Here is a 23225-nt window from a genome sequence, read left to right as displayed (position 1 = left end):
GTAGGACGATTCTGGCTTTGAGACAATGACAGCTAACCCGGTGGAAAATGCCACTGTCGTCGGAGAAGACACGTACGAAGGGGTGCACGTGGTTCGCAAGAATATTGACTCAGCCTACATTTAACATGGTACCTTCAATTACTACCACAAATCCCGCAGCAGCCATAGTGAACATCCTGTACACATTATAACTTCAAACTGAACCCATCTCTTCCCCACCTTTCCCCATGGCAAGTATCTGTTGCGCAGTGAATGTCAACAACTGCCGTTCGCTTTAGTGGCGGCCTACCCAGACACCACCACCGGCCTGACGTAACAAGAAATGTAATTCAACCGACCACGCGACTCATTATCATTGATCAACCGTCCGACCTCGACGATTACGTGCCCACTCAAATCGTAATTTACGGTTTCTTTGGATCAACATTAGAAAACGCAGAAGTCATCTGATTAGGAGCCCCACCTTAAAGGCTGTGATTCGAAATCTTATGCACCTGCACTCGCGTTGTACTCTGTCGTCAGATTTTTCTGGGTGCGGGTGGCCTATCATCTCTTAAAGAGGCCAGGACGTCCCACATCTTCTCTCCTGCCGGTTGTTCCATTGTCCCTCAATCACTTTTCAGAGATGCTCACGACAGTACCAAGACCGACAGCAGACTATCTCGTGCTGAGGAGCAGGGCATAACAATCTGGCCTTTCATCAAAGTCACTGATTCCAGCGGGTCCCCGCACTTGCACCTCGTATGTATGGTCGTTGCGATGACTCCCCCATTGGTTTCTGCTCCGCTTATATACTTTCATGACCGCGTCTCGAGCTCGCAACGCCACCATGCGCCATTTCATCTCGCGATGGGCAGTAGTCGCAATATTTCGACTCAATCAGTGTAGCTTTTCCATTGAGACTCGGTTCATCGGTATTTAAGAAACTTAGAGAAGTACATCAGTGTCGTGGAACGGTTACTCATTAACACACACCGACAAGACAGGTACTTTCTAATACGAGTGGTCTCTTATCGTTTGTCACAGGTTGGTATTCTAAGGCGGTTTGTGCGAGTTTCGTTCTGCTCCTCTCACATAACCTTTATCTCGCAGTCTGCGAGGGACGTTACATTAAGATTTGTTCAGATCAATAATTAATTGAGAAAATGTACTGTTTGAATATGTCGGTGTATTATATCACGTGGTCATTGATGTAGTTTGTAAGGCTTTAATAAATTCACTTCGTAGATAATGCTGGAATTCTGAAATAATTTATTTGTCTCTCGCTACACTTCCGGATGCTACTTTTATTACAATGCGCGTCAGTGAAATCAGCTCCACGTAAGTATTTTTATAGGCTTCGACGCATGTCTCAGCCATCGATAAGCCGGTACGAGCTTTTCGTAACAACACTGATAATCAAGTTGAGTTTCTCAACGATGATCGACGTCTGGCATCCTTTTCAAAGAAACTCTTTCGGCATCCACCTTAACTGATGGAGGTCAATCTTAAGTCTTAATTGCCTTAAGCGGATCGGAACTTCGATCCTCCCGATGAGACATTTCTGCATTGACCACTATGCCACTGCGCTCTGTCACTGGTATCTCTTTGTGTTCCAAGTTAAAAGAACTCTTAAACTAAGGCAGGCAGTTCTAGAACGATACCCGCGTGACCATAGGAAACACAGATAAATTGCTGCCCTAAACAGTTTCGCAGAGTAGTGAGTTTAACTGATATACTCACCTGTAACAGACGAAGGCGTCGTACTTGTAGCTGGCTGGATTGCGCCTCTCAGCAGCCATTCTCTCGCGTCGCATTTTCATCAGGTGAATAATGTACGTTATTTCATATCTGCAAGAACAGAAACATTGGTTGTACATTTCGGAGAGTGTCTTACGTTGAGACAGCTTTCACTGTTTCCCCTAAATATATTTTGTTATTCCACTTTTAAATTATGACATTAATTCTTATGTTCTGCAGTCTTTTTCTGGAATTACAAAAATTATTTCGGAAAATTAAATTTTTTCCTAATGTAACATATGTTTCAAAGTGCAGCAACGTCATGTACCCAGGAACAAATATTCTTCTGAAGTTTAAAAGCTTTACAATGGCGAAAATCTTGTCAACAATGTATTTAGTCGTCTGTCTATTATATTATTACTCTACTACACAGCAATTTTCAGTACGTGAAGTGAAATTAAACGAAAACTTGTTGCAAGTTAAATACATTTGAAACTTACGCTATCGGAAATTAACAAAAATTTCCGTTTTGAAGTCAGGTAAAATACTTAAGACTTTAACGAAACTTAATTAATCTGAAAATATCCCACGCTTCATGGTGAAGATATTGTTTTTGAAGGTGGAAAATGATTCACAATCATATGGCTTTACTGTCCGTTCTACGGAACACCTCCTCCTTCTGTTACCGGTCCACCTGATTGTCAATACCCTTCCAAAGGTCTGCTTCACAAACTATTAAACTGCCTTCTTTGCCCGTTTTCTCATAATCCACCAGTCCATGATTGTCTGCCATAAAAGTATTCTCAGGAACTTTCTTGATAGCAGCAGACTTCTCTTGTCCAGCAATGCCCTGTGTGCATGTGCTAATCTGTTTTTTATGCCCTCCTTGCTTCGCCAGTCAAGTGCTGTTTTGCTTCCCAAGTAAGAGAATTACTTAACTTTCTCAACTTCAGGGTATCCAATTTTGGTGTTACTAGTCTCATTTCTATTAGTAATAGTTACTTTCGCCTTCCGTCTATCTTTGGTTTAGTCTGAATCCCTATTCTGTACTCATCAGAATATTCATTCCATTCAGTACACCATGTAATTCTTCTTCACTTTCATCGAGGCCTACAAAGCCATCAGCGAATTGTATCACTGACACCGTTCATTCTGCTTTTTAATTCCACTTAATCCCCTTATCCTACTGACCTCGAATTACGAACACCCATTTCTCATGGAAGATGATCCGAAATAGGTTTTGGTGCACGAAAAATCAAATTCAAAAAATAACAGCGACCCTAATGATCAGTTGGTTCACGGGGGAATAGTTGGAAGTCAGTTTCCAGCGGAAAAAAAATCACGGCAAGTGACTACATTGTTGTCATGTAGAGCGCTGATGAACTGACAGCTTGGGGGGCGGCGCGACGCCTTTATCTCTTGCCGCCTTTGTCCGATCTGCCATTCTATTAGGCGTCTGCACCCAGTGTCTCTCTCGCCCCCCCCCCCTCCCCACCCCACTCCTCTCGCCGACACGTTGTTCCGTCCTAGGTTCCCGCCTAGGTGTGCATGCTGGCGCGGCATCTCTGCTATTCCTCCGCCAGCCCCGCTAGCCAGTTCCTTGTGAGGTATCTCCTCCCTGTTCCCAATCTAACTGCGGTTTCCCGGGCGTTACTAAAGATGTAGCAGCTATCACGAATGATTACCTGTTCTCTTACTCGAATCTCGATAGCTTATTTAATTACACTGCCCCAGAAGTTAGATGTCCATGTCAGAATATTAGTATGGTCATAATCCGTTGCGCGTTATTAGAGTGGGCAATGTTTGGCGGCTGCCGACTTGTTAGGTTGCTACTTCCGCTGGTGTTCTCGGCACAGTGCGCTAACTCACGTACAGTGTGTTAACTGTAAGACGGTCGAGTTGTGAGGGGAGTGCGGGGAGAGGAGGAAGCAAGCATTGGTTGGCGAGGGGAAAGAAGCCGTTGGGGGGGGGGGGACAAGGCACGCCTACCAGTTGCAGTGCTGGCACTACAAATTGCGCGTCATGCTTACACGAAAGCAGACGAAAGGCTTGGAAGTAAAACTCGCTTTAAATGTTGTTCGTAAACGAAACTGGAATCGTCATGTACATTAAAATCTATATAGATATATAAAAATGAATGTATGTATGTTTGTCTACTATGCGCTCACATTCTCCTCTGCCAACATTTATTAAACGTTAAGTCATTATCGATCCACGATTCATCGAGATAAAATATTTCTCTGCCTGCTTCCCTGAAGTTCTTCATGTCAACAATGAAACGAGATCGCCAGTGCACAATGTCTGGATGTTCTAACAACACATTCGTCTTGTTTTCCACCTTACGCCATATGAACCCCATAGACAAAAGTACTTTTCTCAGCGAGACAGTACTCCACTTTCAGCCTATTTTGTCGTGCAAAACTGGAAGCAGTGTTCGCAGGCACGGCACAATCTTCCGCACTGAATAAAATTCCGCTATCGTGTCGCGAATGACACGCTGGTTGAAATCATCGATCATTACTTCGATTTCTCCACTGCTTTTCCTAAGTTAAAAGAGAGAGGAAGATTTATAAGAAAATGCCTTCTGCACTGCATGTATTTTTTTGAATTTGGAAATGTGCTGTAATATGAATGTGTTTCGAAATAATACTGTAACCAGTGGTGTTTCCATACAAAGCAATACGGTAGCAAGGAAAAATAAAATGTAAGGTAATTCATTTGGACGAAACAGGGGACTCCTTCAAAGTGATCGCAAAGAAAGTATCTGAAATGGAAACTCACCTTTTCTTGCCAGGCGTTTGTGGTGATACGCCAGGATGATTCTTGGAAAACTGAATGTTTCAGTGCTACGCATGCTTTTTCCTGTGTATGTAGCAGCTCTCACTGAAGATTTGTAAATGGGGTGAAGCCATTTTGTCTGCTCCCTTTCCCTTTCGCAGCATTCAATCACACGCAATATAATTTTGTGAGCATCGCTACGTAATACTGGTTTCCTTCTAACCGTAGGCCTACCGGTAGGGGTAGGGGTTGTTGGCGACTCTCGAGATGGGCCAGCAACTGCCTCTTCACTCATTTTGATAATGTTTAGCACAACTGCACAATCAAAACACGCAGAACAGTACAGCGCAAAACAATAACGAAGCAGACGACAATGGCTACCTCGTACAACAGTCAGCTACGTAACGTTGGCAGCAGTCGAAACTGCGTGCCTACCGAAGCCTCCCGACGTTTACCGACTTCTACCGATTCAGGACTAGGGAACGGTCTGCCATCTAAAAGTTTACACACTGTAGCCTGTCACAGTTCTCGTGTCCTAGGCGGCCTGAATGAAAAGAGCTTGCCCCGGTTATCAGGCGTTATAAGTGTTGACAGACCGTTGAGATTTCATATTCATATTCTACCCAGTATCAGACCGTGGAAAGGTATGGATTACGACTCTACCTGCAGGGAGCCACTGACCAGCACGGAACTGGGGAAAGGTGATAGGAATCGCAACATTCATAAACACGAGATTTGTAAAATAATGTGCATTGAGATGACATAAGTGTGGGACATAGATATGCACTTATACAGACGACGGCAGTATCGCGTACACAAGGTGTAAAACGGTAGTGTATTAGTGGAGCCGTCATTAATTTTGTACTCAGGTGATTCATGTGAAAAAGTTTCCAATCTGATTATGGCCGTAAGACGGGAATTAGCGCTGTTTCAAGGCGGAATGATAGTTTGAGTTACACTCCTTGGACATTCCACTTTTTAAATCGTTAGGGAATCCCATGTTCTCTGATCCACAGTGTCAAGAACGTTCCGAGAACATCATTACCGCTCACCGCGTACAACACAATAGCCGACGGCCTTTACTTAATGACCTAGAGCAGTGGTGTTTGGCTAGAGTTTTTAGTCTGCTAACAGACAAGCAACACTGTGTGAAATAATCGCGGAAATCGCTGTGGAACCTGCGTCGACATATGCGTTAGTAAAAGGCAGAGGAATTTGACGTTAATGAGCCATGACATCAGGCGACCGACAAGAGTGCCTTTGCTAACAACACCTGTCCTGGGTCCATGACCACATCGGCTGGATCCTAGATGGCAAGAAAACCGTGGACTGCTTACATGACTCCGATTTCAGTTGGTAAGAGCTGATAGTTGGGTTCAAGTGTGGAGCAGAACCCTAGCAGCTATGGATCCAAGTTCTCAACTAGGCACTGCGCAAGCTGGTTATAGGTCCGTAGTAGTATGGACTATATACGGAATGGAACGCAACCTCTAGTCGAACTAAACAGATCACTGTGTGGAAATGGCTATGTTCGGCTATTTCGAAACCATCTGCAACCATTCATAGACCCCATGTTCCCAAAGAATGATGAAATTTTTCTGGATGGCAATGCATGTTGTCATCTGGACACGGTTTTTCGCGATTGGTATGAAGCATATTCTGGACATTTCGAGCGAATGATTTGGCCACCCAGACCGCCCGACATGAATCCCATTGAACATTTATGGGACATGGTCAAGAGGTCAGTTAGTGTACAAAATCCTGCACCGGCAACACTTTCGCAATTAATGGTTCCTAAAGAGACAACACGGCTCATATTTCTGTAGGGGACTTCCACCAACTTGTTGAGTCCATGCCATATGGTGTTGCTTCAGTACGCCGGGAAAAAGGAGGTCCCACATGATATTGGGATGTATCCCATGACTTTTGTCACCTCAGTTCATTGTGACATCAGCAAAGAAGAAGACACCACCGACGGCAGCATCAACTGACATAAAACTTTCACAAAATTACATATAGAAGAAAATTTATCAACGACTACACAAATTTATTTTGAGAATAGTTCGGAGAGAGAATACTGAATCATAAGAAATAAGCTTAGGTGACGGAAGGGGGAGGGGGCTCAGCGCGGTGGAGCGTACGTACAGACGAGACGCTGTCGCAGGCGAGACGACAGCCGGTGGACGTTGCAAGAGGACGCTGCAGAATGCCCCGGAATGGCTGTGTTCAGAAGTTTTGTTAGCTGACCAGCACCTCAGACTAATGTTCATAGGGCTGAAAATACAGTTCTAGTGCCGGCTTCCTGGGCGGTCAAGTGGCTAGCTGTCGCCTGCTGGAACACAGAACTGGCCGTTTCCTTTTTGCCTCCGAGGTTTGCAAACGAGGTGCTGCCTCCCGCCGTTAGAATGGCTGGCTTTCCTGTATTTATGTGCGTCTCAAGGCAGAGAAGAGGCCCAGTTTAAATTTAAACCTATTTAACGGCCCCGCGGTATCTGACAACTAATTAATCGCTCTCATAATGACGGCAGCCGAAATCTACTTACAAATTTCGGTTCGCCCGTACCGAGAGAATCGTTACTATAACGTCTCCTTCCTTCCTATGATTATTTTGATAGGGTAATTCGTGGGGGAACCTTTGTGTAAGTAGAAATAACATTGACACGCAAATCACGGATTTAGCAGCGGTTTCGTTCTCTTCGGAAAGTCCAGAAACTTCCACCTGATTTCATATTCCCTAATTTCTTATCGACTCCTCCTGTATCCAGCCTTTCGCTAGCGCCAATGCACTCGCCACGGCACTTGGTGTTATTGAGAGAGTTCGTAACACGAAGTGTTGTTAACAGTACACTCCGTTTAGCCTATGTAGGTCTTGCCACATTGACAGGATATCTGACAGTCTCCGTATTTCCGCAGTCCGATGTCGTCTTCGATACTAACGAGCAGCGTCGTGTTTCAGGTGGTGGGCAGAGAACTGCCTTCGCTTGGTGTCTGAGGACAATTGGTCGTCTATCCGGATAATGATCTGCAAAAGGGAGATTCATCTTTTGTTTCCGCCGGTTGTACCGATGATGTAGAACGTAGGGATCTCCGGATTTGCCACTCCCTCTTCGCGTTCTTCCAAAACACCACCTTCTCTGGAAAGAGTTACATTGCTCGAGAGGATGCGAGCTGTACGTATCAGTGATTTCAGCACGCCTTTCCTCTGTGTTGTGTGGTGCCAGCTGTTCGCATGTAAAGCCATCAACGTCCGGGTCTTGTCTGACGTCGCGAAGCACACCCGACGTGGTATCCGTCAAGGTTTCTGCACACTCTGAAACGACCAGCTACACCTCACGCAACACAACGTGCTCCTCATCCAGTTCTGCGACCGCAGTGCTCTCCAGCACTAGGTGACGTGGGATCCTAACCACGCAGTTCGTTCATGAAAACGAACGCACATAAGATGATGGTCTTAGCTCTGTTAGGGCAGTCGAGGAAGAGCGGAAAAATTCTCGAGGAAGATTCTGGACTCGTCGATGGCTTGAAAACCGAATTGCTGGTAGAGGAACAATAAACGTGTTGAACGCCGGTGTGAAATACATACAAGTAGAAAATATTCGTTAGTAAAATTGACTCTCGATTTTAAAATAAATATAGTTATTCTATAACGTCTCATGTCAGTTTACGGATGCAAAATATCCATTTTCTCAGTGTTGTATTAAGTACCATACTGTGGAGGAACGTATTCATCACTTAATTTGCAGGATGGAGATGTGTTTCGTAATTTCATTCGAATGCAAAATCACAGACTTTTCAATGTTATGAGTGATATTTGCCGGAAAGATACAAACAAGAGGTAGCCCATGAAACCGACTAATAGGTATTTATCTTTTACACAAACTTTCGTAATAACAAAAACGTCTACTGAGCAACCTGTGTTTACTTTATGACACATTGGTAGTCACGTTGAAATTTCTAGTCACTGGGAAAACATTCCACTCGTTGGCCTATGCAACAAGAATTCTAGTTAATATATTATTTATAACAAACAGCCCGACCGTTACTGAAAAACTATCACATTATTCAGAAATCCCCTAATCGTGGAGAAAACAAAAGCAGGAAAAATACTTTGAACGAACTGTTACCTGGCTGTTTTACGACGCTACCAACTACGCTACGGCTTCTATATAACAGCAGCGGCTAAGTTACATTATATACAATGTGAAAAAGGCTGTAGCTGTAAATGTCGTTACTTGATATATACAATAAAAACTGCACCAAAAGCGACACACTTTTGATAAATTGTCGTTGCATTGTGCCGTGGCATTGATACACTATCCTTTTTTAGCAAACAAGTTAAAACACAAAACATATCGCATAAGAGAAGTCTTTGACTACTGATATGTTATTTCCTGCCGTGGTATTATAACAAAACGCACCTAAAACGACGCACTTTCGAGGGATCTTCAATCTGCTGCTGGTTTTAAGCAGCTTATATTCATGTCACGTACGCTATGTTTGGATACAGCGGTAGTATTGTCCTGCTTGACACAGTCACATCGTTTAGATATCTGGGCATAACGCTGCAAAGCGATATGAAATCGAACGAGCATGTGGGGACTGTGGTAGGGAGAGCAGGTGGTCGACTTCGGTTTATTGGGGGAATTTTAAGAATGTGCGGTACATATGTAAAGGAGGTCGTATATAAGCACTAGGGCGACCGATTCCTTAGTACTGCCCTAGTACTTGGGATTCGTACCATATCGGATTAAAGGAAGACACGGAATCAGTTCACAGGCGGGCTGCTCGATTTGTTACTGGTAGGTTCTAACATCAAGCAAGTCTTACGGACATGCTTCGATAACTCAAATGGAAATTCCTGAACAGAAGGCGACATACGTTTTGAGGAACACTACTGAGAAAATTTACAGAACGCGCATTTCAAGCTGATTGCGTAATGATGCTCCTGCCTTCGGTATACATTATGCGTAAGGACCACGAAGATACGTGAAATTGGGGCTCACGTGGAGGCTTACAGACAGTCATTTCCCTGCGCTCTATTTGCGACTGGGAAATGAAAGGAAATAACTAATGGTGGTATGAGGTACTCTCCGCCACGCGCCGTGCAGTGAACTGCTGAGTAATTGTGTAGCTGAAAATGTAGATGATATAGAAAACACATAACATGGAGTGTAGCTCTGTGTGGCTTCAATTAAGCGTATTTTAAATTTGCTTGTGGTGTAAAACCGATGCTGGATACCACTGGGCACGCTCCGATGCACAAGGCAAAAATGGCAGGTTTTCTTTTCTTTCACGCTTCGCAGTGTTATGAGAAAAAAAAGAAACAAATTCCACGATGTGACATCACTAGCTCCTCGTCGACGAACGTTTTTATGTTCCTTGAGATGACGCATGATGAGTCGGCGGACGTCTTCCGGTACACATTGAGGAATAAGCGCTGAGGTGAAAGCGCTGCGTCTGCTGCCAAGGTGTCAAGTCCTTAAGCACACATGATGATGCCAACCTGGTCGCTTATCGAAATATTATGCTCGTAGGACACTAAAGTTCAGCGGTTTATCCGTGAACTGTTTCGTTAAGATGCAAACCGGCAGAAGTTGAACAACCACCCGTAATGCAAAGATTGAAGGGTGAGTTGAGAAGCTCACCTGCGGAAGTGGCAGAAGGCGCCGATGCCGCCGAGGAGCGCCAGCACGGTGACGGCGAGCAGCAGGTAGAGCGCGACGTTCCGCGGCGAGCCCGGGCAGTTGGAGCTGTCCTCCAGCGCCGACTCCAGCAGCAGGGCGTGGCCCGCCTGCTCCTGAGGGTCCGTGCACAGCGGCTGCGTCGGCCGCTCCACCCGGGGCCCTTCCAGCGATTCACTGACCGAGGGTAACAACAGTAAGACTCACCACAGGAAACACGAGAGCGCAATCGCTTTGCTACAGTACACCAGTCATGCATCCAGAAGATTCGACCGCATTTTAAGGTTCGTTCACACAGGCCATATTTTACGGCAATTTATTTATTATTCCATAAAATTTGGGGATTGCAGCAGTTTGACGTCGACATTTTGCCACGTTATTACGTTTGACAACCGTTTATCCATCTTCAGGAGAGCGTTTTACACTGGAGATTGCTAGTGCACGTCGCTAAAATTGTAACCGAATCCTTTCGCGGAAACTCTATAGCATAGGCTGCCGCTGTATGAGAGCCCTCGAGTTTAGTGGCCTCTCCACTATCGAATATCTATGCCTATGATGCGCTGGCAGCAACGTACTTGTGGTACTACATGCATACCCCTCTAAGTGTGCGTCCGGGGAAATAAAATGCAGATGTCCAATCAATAGAATTCGTTCATCTCCAAGAACTCGCAGAGAGGAGCTTTGGCGAGACTCCCTAGCTGAAGACAATTACATAACGGTCAAGGAGGAAATAGCCGAAGGTTCACACCTGTCATACGTGACCAGGAAGACTTTGAACAGACCGCGAGTTGGGGTGTCAAGGTGCAAAGTTAACCTCAGGAAGTGGGGCTTCAGTAATGAGGAGGAAACTTGTCAGTGTGGTGACGTACAGGACGAACAACGTCTGCTAGTCTGAAGGAATCTACCGGCTGCACGCACTATCTGTGATCTTGCTGCCGCCAGAGAATCTGCTGTGATAACCGCCGCATCCTGGGCCCGTCAAAAAATATAATCATCTTGCTGCTTGTTTATCTGCTGCTTCTTTATCTGCTGCTTGTTTGTATATATTATTGAATCTGTATCATAAATACTACTGTACATATTTAATTTTTCACATTTGTTATGTGAATTAATACTTATTAGTTTTTGTAATTATTTTATGCCCTCGACTCGATAATAATAACAATAATAATATTCAACTATACTGGATTCCATCGGGAACTTTTTTTAAAAATCAGTTCAGTTTACGAGGATATCCTATTTACAGCGGAAGTGGAGGTAAGCGGCTGCCTGTCTGTAGTTTCTGGATGCCGCTGTCAGTCTCACATGGGATGGGTCACTGTCACATCATATTAACCGTAAACTCACACAATCATATGGGCGTGTATTTGCTGGCGTCTGGCTGCCACAAACCTGCGCAAACTATGGGCGTCTTTGGAACTTCGGTGCTTCTGGCACATATTTCCGGTAGAGACAGCCTGGCAAAGGAGCTGGAACACCTGCAGTTAATGTTCTATGTCAATGGATATTCTCCACATCAGATCAGCACTCCTTTGAGGAGGAACAAACGTGATCACGCAGAAGATCAAAAGGAGAAGAAACTGTTCCATTCCTACGTGTTCCTCCCACATGTCTGTAACATTTTATCAAAATTAGGCTGTAAAAATTATCTTAAAGTAAAGTTCCACTCACTTACGCAGCACATAAGCGCTTCTCGTTTCGGTAAATGATGATCTGCATTTTCAGAAGGCTGACGTTTACAGAGCATCATGCCAGTGAGACAATGTATTGTTCAGATTAAACGCACAGAAAGTGAAAAGTGCTTTGAACATAATCGCCACAATCGCCTTTCGCAGACCAGTAAGTCACCCATAAGCAGGCGTTGTATCTCCAAACGACACGCTCTGGATTATTCTGCCACTAATATGTTGGTCCTGACGACTTCCTTCTGAGGTTCAGTTATTGAACGATCTATGGAAATAGGTTTGGTGGAAAATCTTATCACTCGTGGTGGCGGCTTTCTATTCGTTAAGGCGTGGAGCCCAGTGATTTGTTTAACATCGTTAGAAACGTAACATTTTGTGCCTAACGACACGTATATATGTTAATCTAACTAGTTTGACATTTGCGTTTTATCTCGGCGTTACGTGAATGTAGTATCACCGAATAGCATGTCCCTGCCTGCCACAGATTGAACAATATTTGAAGAGGGAGCTAAACTCGACGGAGGGCGTTCACCATGCGCATGCGTCTCCGCGCACACGTTTAGTACAGACTTGGAGACGTGCACTTGCAGTCTCCACTGTGAACTACTCACATTAAGCATGATGAGTGAAAGACAGCCGAAGTACCGTTTCAAGATTTCACGTTCCCCGGCTCCAATCTCGGAGCTTTATTTAGTCATCCCACCGGGAAACCTTAAATCCAGTCTGTACATTTATCTGTCGTGTGACATACATTGAGAGCTTTCGAATCAAATGAATAACTATACATAAACAAAGATTATTAAAATACTAATTATTATTCTACCACATACCAACACAAATGTCCAGCATAATATAACACAAATGACAGCAGTTACCGGCGAATATCCAAGCCATTTACAGGGAGTGAACCACATTGTGGGCCACACTGGAAGAATAAGAATGTTTTTGGGCCACACATAATATACTTAACACTTCTAATAAACTATTGAGAGAAAAAAAAGAAAAGTGTCATCGACCAAAGAGAGAAAAGTATCGCGTGGCGCGAGCTCTGACTGAGAATAGTCTATTTACCATAAATTAAAAAGAAAAACGGAATTTAATCGCTTTTTCTGCCACTTGTGTGATATATGCTCACTTCTTGGGCTGCACTGATACTAGCTTTGGGCAGCATGCGGTCTCTGTGCTATGGGTCGGGCACCTCTCCCTAATAGGGTGTAGGAAAACCGTTGGCATTCTAGCCACCTTCCAGTAGCCTCGAAATGGATGAATAAGGGTCATGTTTGATTTTCTGGAGAATCTTACTCCACTCTTCCGTAAAATAGTGGCAAGTGATGACGGATGTGCAGAGCCATTTTATACACAGTAGAGCACAAAGTCTTAATAATATTGGCATATGCTGACTTTTGCGACCACATGGAACGCTGCAGTTCGCCCTCGTGTTCGCAAAATCAGTCGTGAACGATATGAGCTGTGTTAACAGGGGCCTTGTCGACTTCGAACACAGCGTCACCATTGGGGAAAAAACATTATATTATGGGAAGAAACTGATCAGATACAATGGTCACATAGTCCTTCGCAATAATGGCACCTTACAGAGTAACCATGGAGCCCATGGAATACCACAGTATGGCTGCTCAAATCAGGATCGAACCCCCCCCCCCCTGTCCCCCCCCCCCCCCCCCCCCTTGTGTTTCACTCTTAGGACTTAAACTAGGCCATAAGTTGCAAACTATGAATCTAGAAACATCCGACCGAATGACTTGCTTCCACTGCTCCAAGGTCCAGGGCATATTGCTTTTGCATCACGTTTACTTGTTACAAGTACTTGCACCACTGATGTATGCTTTTGCAATTCCAGCTCTGTCTGCGTAACGCAGCCTCTGGACCTTCCTTACTGTTGTTTCGGTACTGACAGAATTCGCGAGTGTTACATGCAGTTATTCAGTGACTTTTGAGCGGTCTTCTTCTTACTTTTTGTTGAAAACCGCTACGACGACCGTCTGTCACAATGACCCAACACAAACTTTCCTGCGGTTGTGACATAGCGGATGATGTTTTTGCGGTTTCCGTGCGGTATAAATCTTTGATGCGATGCCTTTTGAAGTCCGACTTGTCGATTTCTTGCTAACTGTCGTCTTGTGGCTTGCAAATGCGAGAAAGCCCCCTTATTTCCTCAATTTCACTTTCGTCCATTTCTCGGCAATATTATGGCCGGTCATGTCGCCGAACATGTGTCTGCAATCTGTATGACGGCTAATGTTGCTGGGGAAGATTACTGAGCCGTCTTGTCGACAATGTCCTATTTCTGTGATTCGTGTAGATGTAGATGTAGATAAAGCATAAAATAAAATGTGCCGCTCTGCTCGTCGCCTAACACGACCATTCTCCGATTAGAGAATGCTACGAACTGAGAATAGTGAAAAACCGCAGCAAATGCCACGTTATCATTTGACTATACATTAGCAGCACGTAACTGAAATTCAATGAGATTTGCATTATTTTGGGTATGCATGAGGATCACTGGCATCGTGCAGTGTACAGGCATGTTGAGTGTTCGGTCCTGACAGTGGTCTGTTGTTAGTCTGAATGGGAACATCAGGCGAAATTTCGTTGCCAAGATTCTGGTCGATCAGTTCTGAACACACCAAAAATGAGTTACTAAATGTTGCCCCAAGCATGTCGTAGTCCCTAGTCTGGAATCTAGACATAAGTGACTCACTAAGGAGCTCCGTGTCATTATACATCGCAGGCTGGTGTCCCGCAGAAGCTCGGTTCCAGAATCTTTTTTTTCCAGGAGTAAGATACGGTCGTTACTAGAGCACGGACAGATGAGTGGAGTCATACCCAGGAATCCTAGACCGCTGACAAACGCAGTGGCATCATTTCCAGCAATATGTCCGCGTTCTGCACTAACTCAGACGACGATCACATTCGAGTACGATTCCACTGGGGGACATTCTGCAATTTATTCGCAGGGACATAGGTACATAACCCGTTACATTTTAATTTAGAAAGCCTTACTGTATGGATAGGTTCAGCCTTCACCTTTATGTCGGCTTGAGCTCTGCTGGAAATACTTCATTGCGGAGTCTGAATGTTTAGGAACAGCAGCCTATTATTCAAGAGCCGAAACCAGAGAACGCAGTGATGTTAGCCGCTATGTTCTAGAGCGAAATCGATGTTGTCTCATGTCAGAGACTTTGCACTCGGTTCGGAAAACTGGAAATTTGTGGTGAGGGCTATGGGACCAAACTGCTGAGGTCATCTGTCCCTAGGCTTACACACTACTTAATCTAACTTTAACTAACTTACGGCAAAGACAACACACACACACACACACAGACACACACACACACACACACACACACACACACACACACACATGCCCGATGGAGGACTCAAACCTCCGATGGGGGGGGGGGGGAGCAGCGCGAACCGTGCAAGGCATTTAGACCTCGTGGCTTCACCGCGCGGCCACTAGGTATCTCCTAAGACTCTGGGCAGGTTGGACAGTCCATTTCTGTAATGTTTTTGAGCGCAAACCATTGCCTCACAGATGCTATTTTGAAATAATACATTGTCCTGCTGATACAAACCATAATCGTTTGCAGATTGCTCCTTTACTGTACGCAGTTCACTATGCTGTAAAATGTGTCCATATCTTTCCGCAATTAGCGCTTTCTTAAGCGCAATAGGGGGACCATGCGGAACACCACGTCGTCCGTACTTCACTGTTGCTACTACATATATTGGCAGCTAACATTTCTGATCATTCATTTTCCTTTCCTGGAGGAAATACCTGAGGTGCGGTCGCAGGGGTACCTTAGCAGGAGGCGCCCTGTGCCCACTTCAGTTTAGACAAGTATCTATGGATATCAACACAATCCTGACTTTCCGTTCTCCATGAAACCTGAGAAACTGATATCTATCTGAAAAGTATTTGTATTTGGCTAATCCTGCCCTGCCTACAATTCTAGAAGATGCGTGGGCCACAACCACCTCTAGTGGAAGACCTTTTAAACTCAGCTGCTATCTAGTAAACTGTTTATGCGTATTTGTACTCCAAGGCAGGAAAATTTTTTCAGAGTTCACCTGTATATTTATGCGTCTAGGCACTTTTACGTTTGTCACATTGGTTACAGGCTTGTTGGCACCCTGATAACGAAGTTTCGGGTCACACCAGAGAAATTGGTATTCCTGTCACTTGTTTCCTGAGAGTCGTCGCTGAACGATTATCATTCACTTCTTGGCTGTCATTCCGTGCTGACTGTGCAGTTTGAAGATGTACGTGTCTGTTTATGCTATAACATGAGTAGTTAGTTCCATATCACAGAGAGTGTACTCAGAGCAGGTCGCATTAACCTGGTGGTATGGGCTTCTTGGATGCGGGATTCATTGGGTTATCTCTATTGTTTATTTGAAAAAGTGAGATGCACAGATGATGAACTCTGATTTGATTTCATTTCCGTCTTACTAACGATGTCAGTCAACGTCCCACATACTTAATTTCAATATTTCATGTTAGCTTTCTGTTTTTGTTACTCAAAAGTCGCATTGCAATGACACTCCATGTTGGTTTTGAATTTTCATAGATGATTTGAATTGTGATAATGGCTTCGACTTACGAACCCTACTTCCTACAATGATCAAGCAACCATTATTTAACAGATATAATCAGGAATACACTAATGCTTTTTTGCCATTGTGATATTATTTCTCTTGTGCGCAGTAGCCAAATTATTAACGGAATATTTCATAGCAAGCGAAGTTGGTTATTGTGATGACAAGAGGATACCTCTCGCAGGTTTCATTTCGTACCTAAGACTTTTGTTAATGCGGATTAGTTTCAAAGTCTAATTCTGTTTGCTGCCGTAATACTGATTTTACGTGATCCTCCCATTCCGTAAGTACTTATAAGATATAACATGTTCAAGATGTTTACCACTGGTTTTGCAATCAGAGACTGTCGGGTTCTGCCCCTTTGTAGGTGTTGGTACAAGAATTCAAAGTCCCTAGTGTAATGCACCCATTAGCACGTGTAGCACGTTTGATAAGTCTTACTTGTTCAGCTGACGTGTAAGCCAGTGTCGTAGCTGCAGAGCTACAGCACTCTGCGCATTGCAAGGGTCGCAGTTGAGCTGGATGCTCTCCCCAAGGTCCACGACTGCCACTCTGCTCGTAGCAGTGTTCTTCTGGAGCCCTAGCGCGGCCCGTGGGTTACCTTCTAGCGACAGTCGATCCGCGTTGACCTATGTGACACATTAGAGCAATCGCTTTAGTTTGTGTTAGCATCAGAGATCAGGTTTACCACCTACAGTGCAATAAATGGAAATACAAAGGGGTCCAAAAAATGTGTCCACTGTTTAAAAGTCCATAACTGGCAAACTACTGACGGAGTTGTCTCTTCTTTGGTAGTGTAATAGTGTATTGCTCCGGCAATCGTCACACAAGCGTTGTATTGCATTGTTTTGTTTTGTCAGACGGCACTCACCAGATAGCCAGTGTTTTGTTCTTAGTTGCACCTAATTACTCGAGTAAACATGGCTGGCGCAAGGCTTACATTCGATGGAAGGAAGTCAGTTACGAAGTGGTATTTTAAGTAGATTAATGAGGTTCAACGGCAATGGCGAAATGAGCATCAAACAATCAAACAGAGCCACCGACACGTTTGACGATTCGTCGCATTCTACACAAATCTGAAGCCGAAGGCTGTGTTAAAGATGCACACAAACAACAATCTGGACGACCTGTAACAGTAACAAGTCCAGCAAACTCCCGCCGTGTGTTACAACAACTCACTCGCTCACCACACAACTCTGTGAGACTGTGTGCCCGTGGAACTGGAGTGGGTCGCTCAAGTGTTCGGCGAATTTTGAAGACAGCATAGTGGAAGTGCTACATACCATGATTGCTACACGCAATGAAAGAGGACGACCCAGATCGTAGAACGGATTACTGCGAGTGGTTTACTAACATGGTGCGCAACGATGAAGAGTTTGCAGAGATGATTGTGTGGTCTGATGAGGCACAGTTCAAACTCAGTGGTACAGCAAATCGCCACAAGTGGATCTACTGGGCCGCCGAAAATCCGATCGTCCATGTAGACAAAGCCGTGAAATTGCCAGGAGTAAATGTGTGGTGTTGGTTGTCTTACCGGGTATTGATTGGGCCATTCTTCTCAGACGGCACAGTTACCGGTGAGGTGTACCTTGAAAAGCTTCAGACATCCATTTTACCCGTAATCCGAGACTTGTATGGAGATAGAAGAGTTTACTTTCAACAAGATGGTGCCCCAGTCCATTACCAAAATCCTGTTAGGGCATATCTCGACGAAAATCTACCAGGAAGATGGATAGGTCATAGAGGTGCTGTGGAGTATCCACCACGTTCCCCAGACTTAACTCCTCTGAACTTTTACCTGTGTCGTTTATCGACAAAAGCCATGCACACTGGATGAACTTCCGAGAATCCATCACACATTCATTTGCAAATATCCAACTTAACACGTTGTAGTCAGTAGTTCGTGCTGCAGTTCGGCGGCATCGTTTGTGTATGGATGTTAATGGTGACCATTTCGAACACCTACAGTGATATCTTTTAACTTGGACTTTAAACTACACTTTCACCAAAAATGAGACAACTCCGTCAATTAGTTTGCACAAGGTATGGACTTTTAAACAGTGGATACCTTTTTTGGACCCCTCTGTATATAGATGTAAGTATACCACTACCAGTGAAAATAATTACTCTTATACTGTGTAACACTTCCTACAGCAAATGGGGACAAAGCAACTTAACAAATGTCTCGCGGTATGACATACACAACTGAAGACATCGATAATAATTAGATCCTGAGTAGTTAATGGACACATTGAGCGCACTAACAGATTATATAATGATCAAACACCTTCACACACAAAAATAAATATAAAAATTAAATCAATAAAATTATATTTGAAAATTTAGCCCTGAGATCACCTAGGGATTAAAAAATTTATTCAAACAATGAACTCCAGATCGTGAAATTCGTTATCATTATTTTCAGTTCTCTTCATTCCTTTATACTTTAGTTTAATATTACCATCGTCAAAAAATTGAAAGTTGCAGTTATTATTTTATTAAACCTGTGCAGCAAAAACATTTTAAATTTATTATCAAGCTCCATACAAATTTTCTCTCCATATCTAGTTTTTAAATGTTCACACCACATAATGTAAGACATTTCATTTACTTCTAGCTCACTAATCTTTTTAAACAAATTAGAATTGCTTGCATTATTTAGCTTCTGCAGTAGAGTATCCATTTACATAGAATAAAAAATAATAATGTTAAAAACTTTCACTCAAAATTCAATGCTGAGCATCATATATTAAACCTTTCTTACCATGCATTGCTATGTAAGGAACTGTATCTTTAGGAATTTTATCATTAAAAGTGGCAAATAGTTGCATTGTAGTTTTCTGTGTGGCTAGTAAATTCATCCCTCTAGACAAAATTACAACAAAAATAGGATAATTTTCAATAAAACTGAAGGGATTTATATAGTTTTCATGATTCAACTGAGGACTCTCTTAAAATCGAGAAAAGCATCATATGCTTTTAAATAATTATTTGGTGGATCAAGATTCCATAATTCATGAGGAAAAACATCATTTGTTCCATCTTTCATATAGATATTTTGCAATTTAACATGACCGAATAAAGAAGAATCACTTAGTTGAATATTTTTTCTATTAGTTTCGAAAACAACGAAAATAAACCAAGGCATATCAAATTCTGTAGAACTATAATAATAAGTAATACCTACATCAAAATCTCTTTTTCCTTCTAATCTGGCTATTTCAACTGTTAGTGATTCAAAGATAGAAGTTGGAATTTTTGGATTTTTTAAACTTTCTTCTTCTAGCTCTACTGAATGTTCTGGTTCGTACTTTACAATGGGAACATTAGTTTTCATAGATCCTACTGCAGTTCCTGCAGCTTTACCTCCTTTTGGAAGTGTATCTTTTATTTCAATTTCAGCATCGTTTTTTCAGCCCATCTAAAATAGCATCTCCACCACTTGAACTCAAAGTAAAAATTTCTGTTAAATTTCCTTCCCTAATCACTCCGTTACAATCTTTAAGAAATCCATCAAACAAATCTCGATGATTACATTTTGTCTTGGCATTCTTAAGGGTATGACCTTCCATAGGCTATAGTCAAAGTTAATCTCATAAGGACAGATGAAGAAATGAAAGGATGTTCCATTCTAGGCAAAACATTGTTTCCTTTCTTTATATGTATGACCTCAAACACTTTGCCACATTGTTATCAACTAACGTTATATTGCATTTTCCATCATATGATGGATAATCTGAACCATCAGCTCGAACAATATTAAAACTCATACATAATTGTGCATGACTTAGATGAACCCCAATCCATCTCTAATTGTAATATTAAGCTCTGTGTTCTTATTGGAGAGATTTAGATTATTTTTAATCTTCTTATTCACAAGGAATGATTAAATGTGACAACTCTCGATTTTGTTCGTGATTTAATAAGCATTAAATTTATTAAAAAATTTCTAAAATTACTTATGTATAAGCTCCATTAAAGTCAATCAAATTATAATTTTGATCAGTTATAGTAATTTCCAAATCTTGAATAGGTGCAAAAATAGCAATATATACCAGATACTTTGGTTCATGAATTATTGGTCCACCAAATTCTGCATTAGAAGTCAATGAAGCAGTAAAATTTTTTTGCTCTATGAAAATGACCAGTATGTTTCACAAACATTCAACCAGCCAAATTAAAAATTACATTAATTAATTCAAATGGAATGATTTTAGGAACTGATTACTAAATCCTAGAACATATGCAATATTTTTTTCTTTTATATCCATATACAATTAAATGCCACTTTCGATTGCAATTCTATTTAAAATTTCATGTGCATTAATATGTATATTTGGATTTTTCGAATGAATGCATTTTCCTAAGTTTTTCAAACTATATTGAGCAACAGGAATTTCTGTTGTTTCACCATCACAATATAATTCATTATTTTTGATGTAATATTTGGAGTTAAAACAGTTGAATAAAAACCAATCAGTGCAAATTTAAGAAAGCTATTTTGTATAGGTACAGTCAATCTCTTTTTAAGAACAAATGACTTATCACTCAGTTGCAATAATCTCCTCATTTACTATTAAAAATAATTTAATTAAATGAAAACTGATTGGGAACCAAAAATAAGAATTCCAGAAAAGAAATAAATAAATAAACACAGTAAACTTTTACAAAATCATATTTGATGTGCAGTTATAGGACCAAGTGATTGTGGAACAACATCACTCAGGATTGATTATTATATTGTAGCACCTGAATGTTTGAATTGGTATAAAATTAATCTTTTTTACATATGTTCTAAAAGTTTAGATCAACTGAGATATGGAAAATTTATAAAAATTGAAGATAAGTGTAACAAGAAAAAAACTTCTTTTATTGAAACTAATGAAGAAATTACTGCATTATATCAATGTCTAAATAATTCAATAATAGTATTTGATGACTTTGTTCTTGAAAATCAAGACATATTTAGAGAATATTTTACTAGAGGAAGACATAGAGGAATCGACTGTTTTTATTTAAGTCAAACATATTAAAAATTCCTAAACAATTGCTCAGAGATAACTCAATTTTTTAAAATATTTTTGGACATGATACAAATTTAAATCAAATTTAACATGAGGTCGATGGTGGTATTTTAAAGTTAGATGGTTTTAAAGAAAGGTGTAGCAAATGTTGGATTATCAATCTGGATATTTTACGATAGACATGACTAGAAAACTGAATGAATGCAAGTTCAGAAATAAAATACAGAATTTCATTACAACATAAACATTAAACATAAACATAAATGTTAGACATTAAAAATATTTAATTAATTACAAAGTATGTTCCAGAATTTGGTAAAAATGCTAGGCGAAATAGAAGAGTAAAAGGACAATTAAAGGAAGAATTTAAAAAATGGATGAAACAACTATGAACAGAATATGAAACATATAAAAAAGAAGATTAACCGGTTATCAATGTAATTGAAAAATTTAAACTAGGAAGTGAAGGATTAGGGGATGATGTTTTGAAAGCTACTGAAGAAAATAGAGAAGCTGAAAAGCAAATGATTCCTTATTCTCATTATCAGTTAGAAGAATTAAATGATATACCACCAATTAAACAATATGAAAGTCCACAGTGCGACTATGCTTTAAGAAAATCAAAAACACAAGTTTTATTAATGAAGTATGGAGAAGATAGAAAAAATGTAAAATGCTAAAAAAATAAACATAAGTTAATGAATGTTAGAATATATTAATCACAGTGAAGATAAAGATTTTGGATTATGACCTGTTGGTTCATTTAAATTTGTAGGTACATTAGCAGTAATATTTAATGGAGATAAAATAACTATTGGTGATAGGACATATGAAGGTACAGAACGATTAATGAATCTTTTAACTCAAAAACAGATAACTATGCAAGACATCAATACATTATTCACAGGTTCTGATTTATCAAATTATGCAGATATATTTTACCATTATGGACTATTATATTCTGATAATAATCCAAATAAAATAAAATCGAGTAGAGGAATAAATATAAATATATTGTAAAACATATTCCTGATGATTTCTTTCCAGAACTGAGACAAAAAAATTATGATCATTTATTTCAAAGCACTGAAAAAAGGTTGGCAAGAGCTTAGTAAAAAAATACTCAGAAAAACCAATCAAATGTGTTTGGATAAATAATATCTGTCAATTAATTGATAGATTATCTGTAATTCATGGAGAAGAACTGGTCTAGAATAAAAATTATGGCAATGAAAAAGTGGGAATAATGAATATATTGAGCTATAAATTTAGTGATTTCATTGTCAACAATCCAAAGGGAATTCCACAGTTGATCAGAATTTTAAATAATCTTCTGCACACATCTTGGAAAAGTGAAAAACATGGTAAAGGATTAGTAAAATGTGGCTTACATAATTTCACAATGCATCTGCCAGGATATTCATATTGTTGGTCTTTTTCTAAACTAGATGAAAGATTCTCACTTGGAGATCCAGGAAAAAATAAATTAGACGAAGCTTGTAAAAACATGATATAGCATATAGAGGTTATAAACATTTTGAATCTAGACATGAAGCTGATAAAGAACTTCAATTAGCTGCAAAAGAAAGAAAGCATGCAAGTGATGTTTCATTAGGAGAAAAATTAGCAGCAACTACAGTTAGCAGAATTATGTATGAAAAGACAAAATAAGGAATGGTTGCAGCCATGGGTTCTTAGGTGTGGATGAAAATGGTTGG

The 23225-nt window shown here is 41.2% G+C and overlaps 1 protein-coding gene across 1 annotated transcript in view; it reads right to left on the bottom strand.

Moving 5' to 3' along the window:
* Positions 1 to 23225, bottom strand: part of LOC126241329 (toll-like receptor 2) — a 150403-nt gene that overhangs the window by 32811 nt on the left and 94367 nt on the right. Inside the window, exons 8-10 of the mRNA XM_049947998.1 lie at positions 16925 to 17112; positions 10143 to 10355; positions 1723 to 1830 (exon numbers count right to left, since the gene is read on the bottom strand). Of these exons, the coding sequence (XP_049803955.1) occupies positions 1723 to 1830; positions 10143 to 10355; positions 16925 to 17112 (509 nt within the window). The remainder of the gene's footprint in view (positions 1 to 1722; positions 1831 to 10142; positions 10356 to 16924; positions 17113 to 23225) is intronic.

The sequence above is a fragment of the Schistocerca nitens genome, chromosome 1 (genome assembly GCF_023898315.1).
Source record: "Schistocerca nitens isolate TAMUIC-IGC-003100 chromosome 1, iqSchNite1.1, whole genome shotgun sequence".
In the NCBI taxonomy this organism is placed as follows: Eukaryota; Metazoa; Arthropoda; class Insecta; order Orthoptera; family Acrididae; genus Schistocerca; species Schistocerca nitens.
This window is presented reverse-complemented; position numbering and strand designations above follow the sequence as displayed.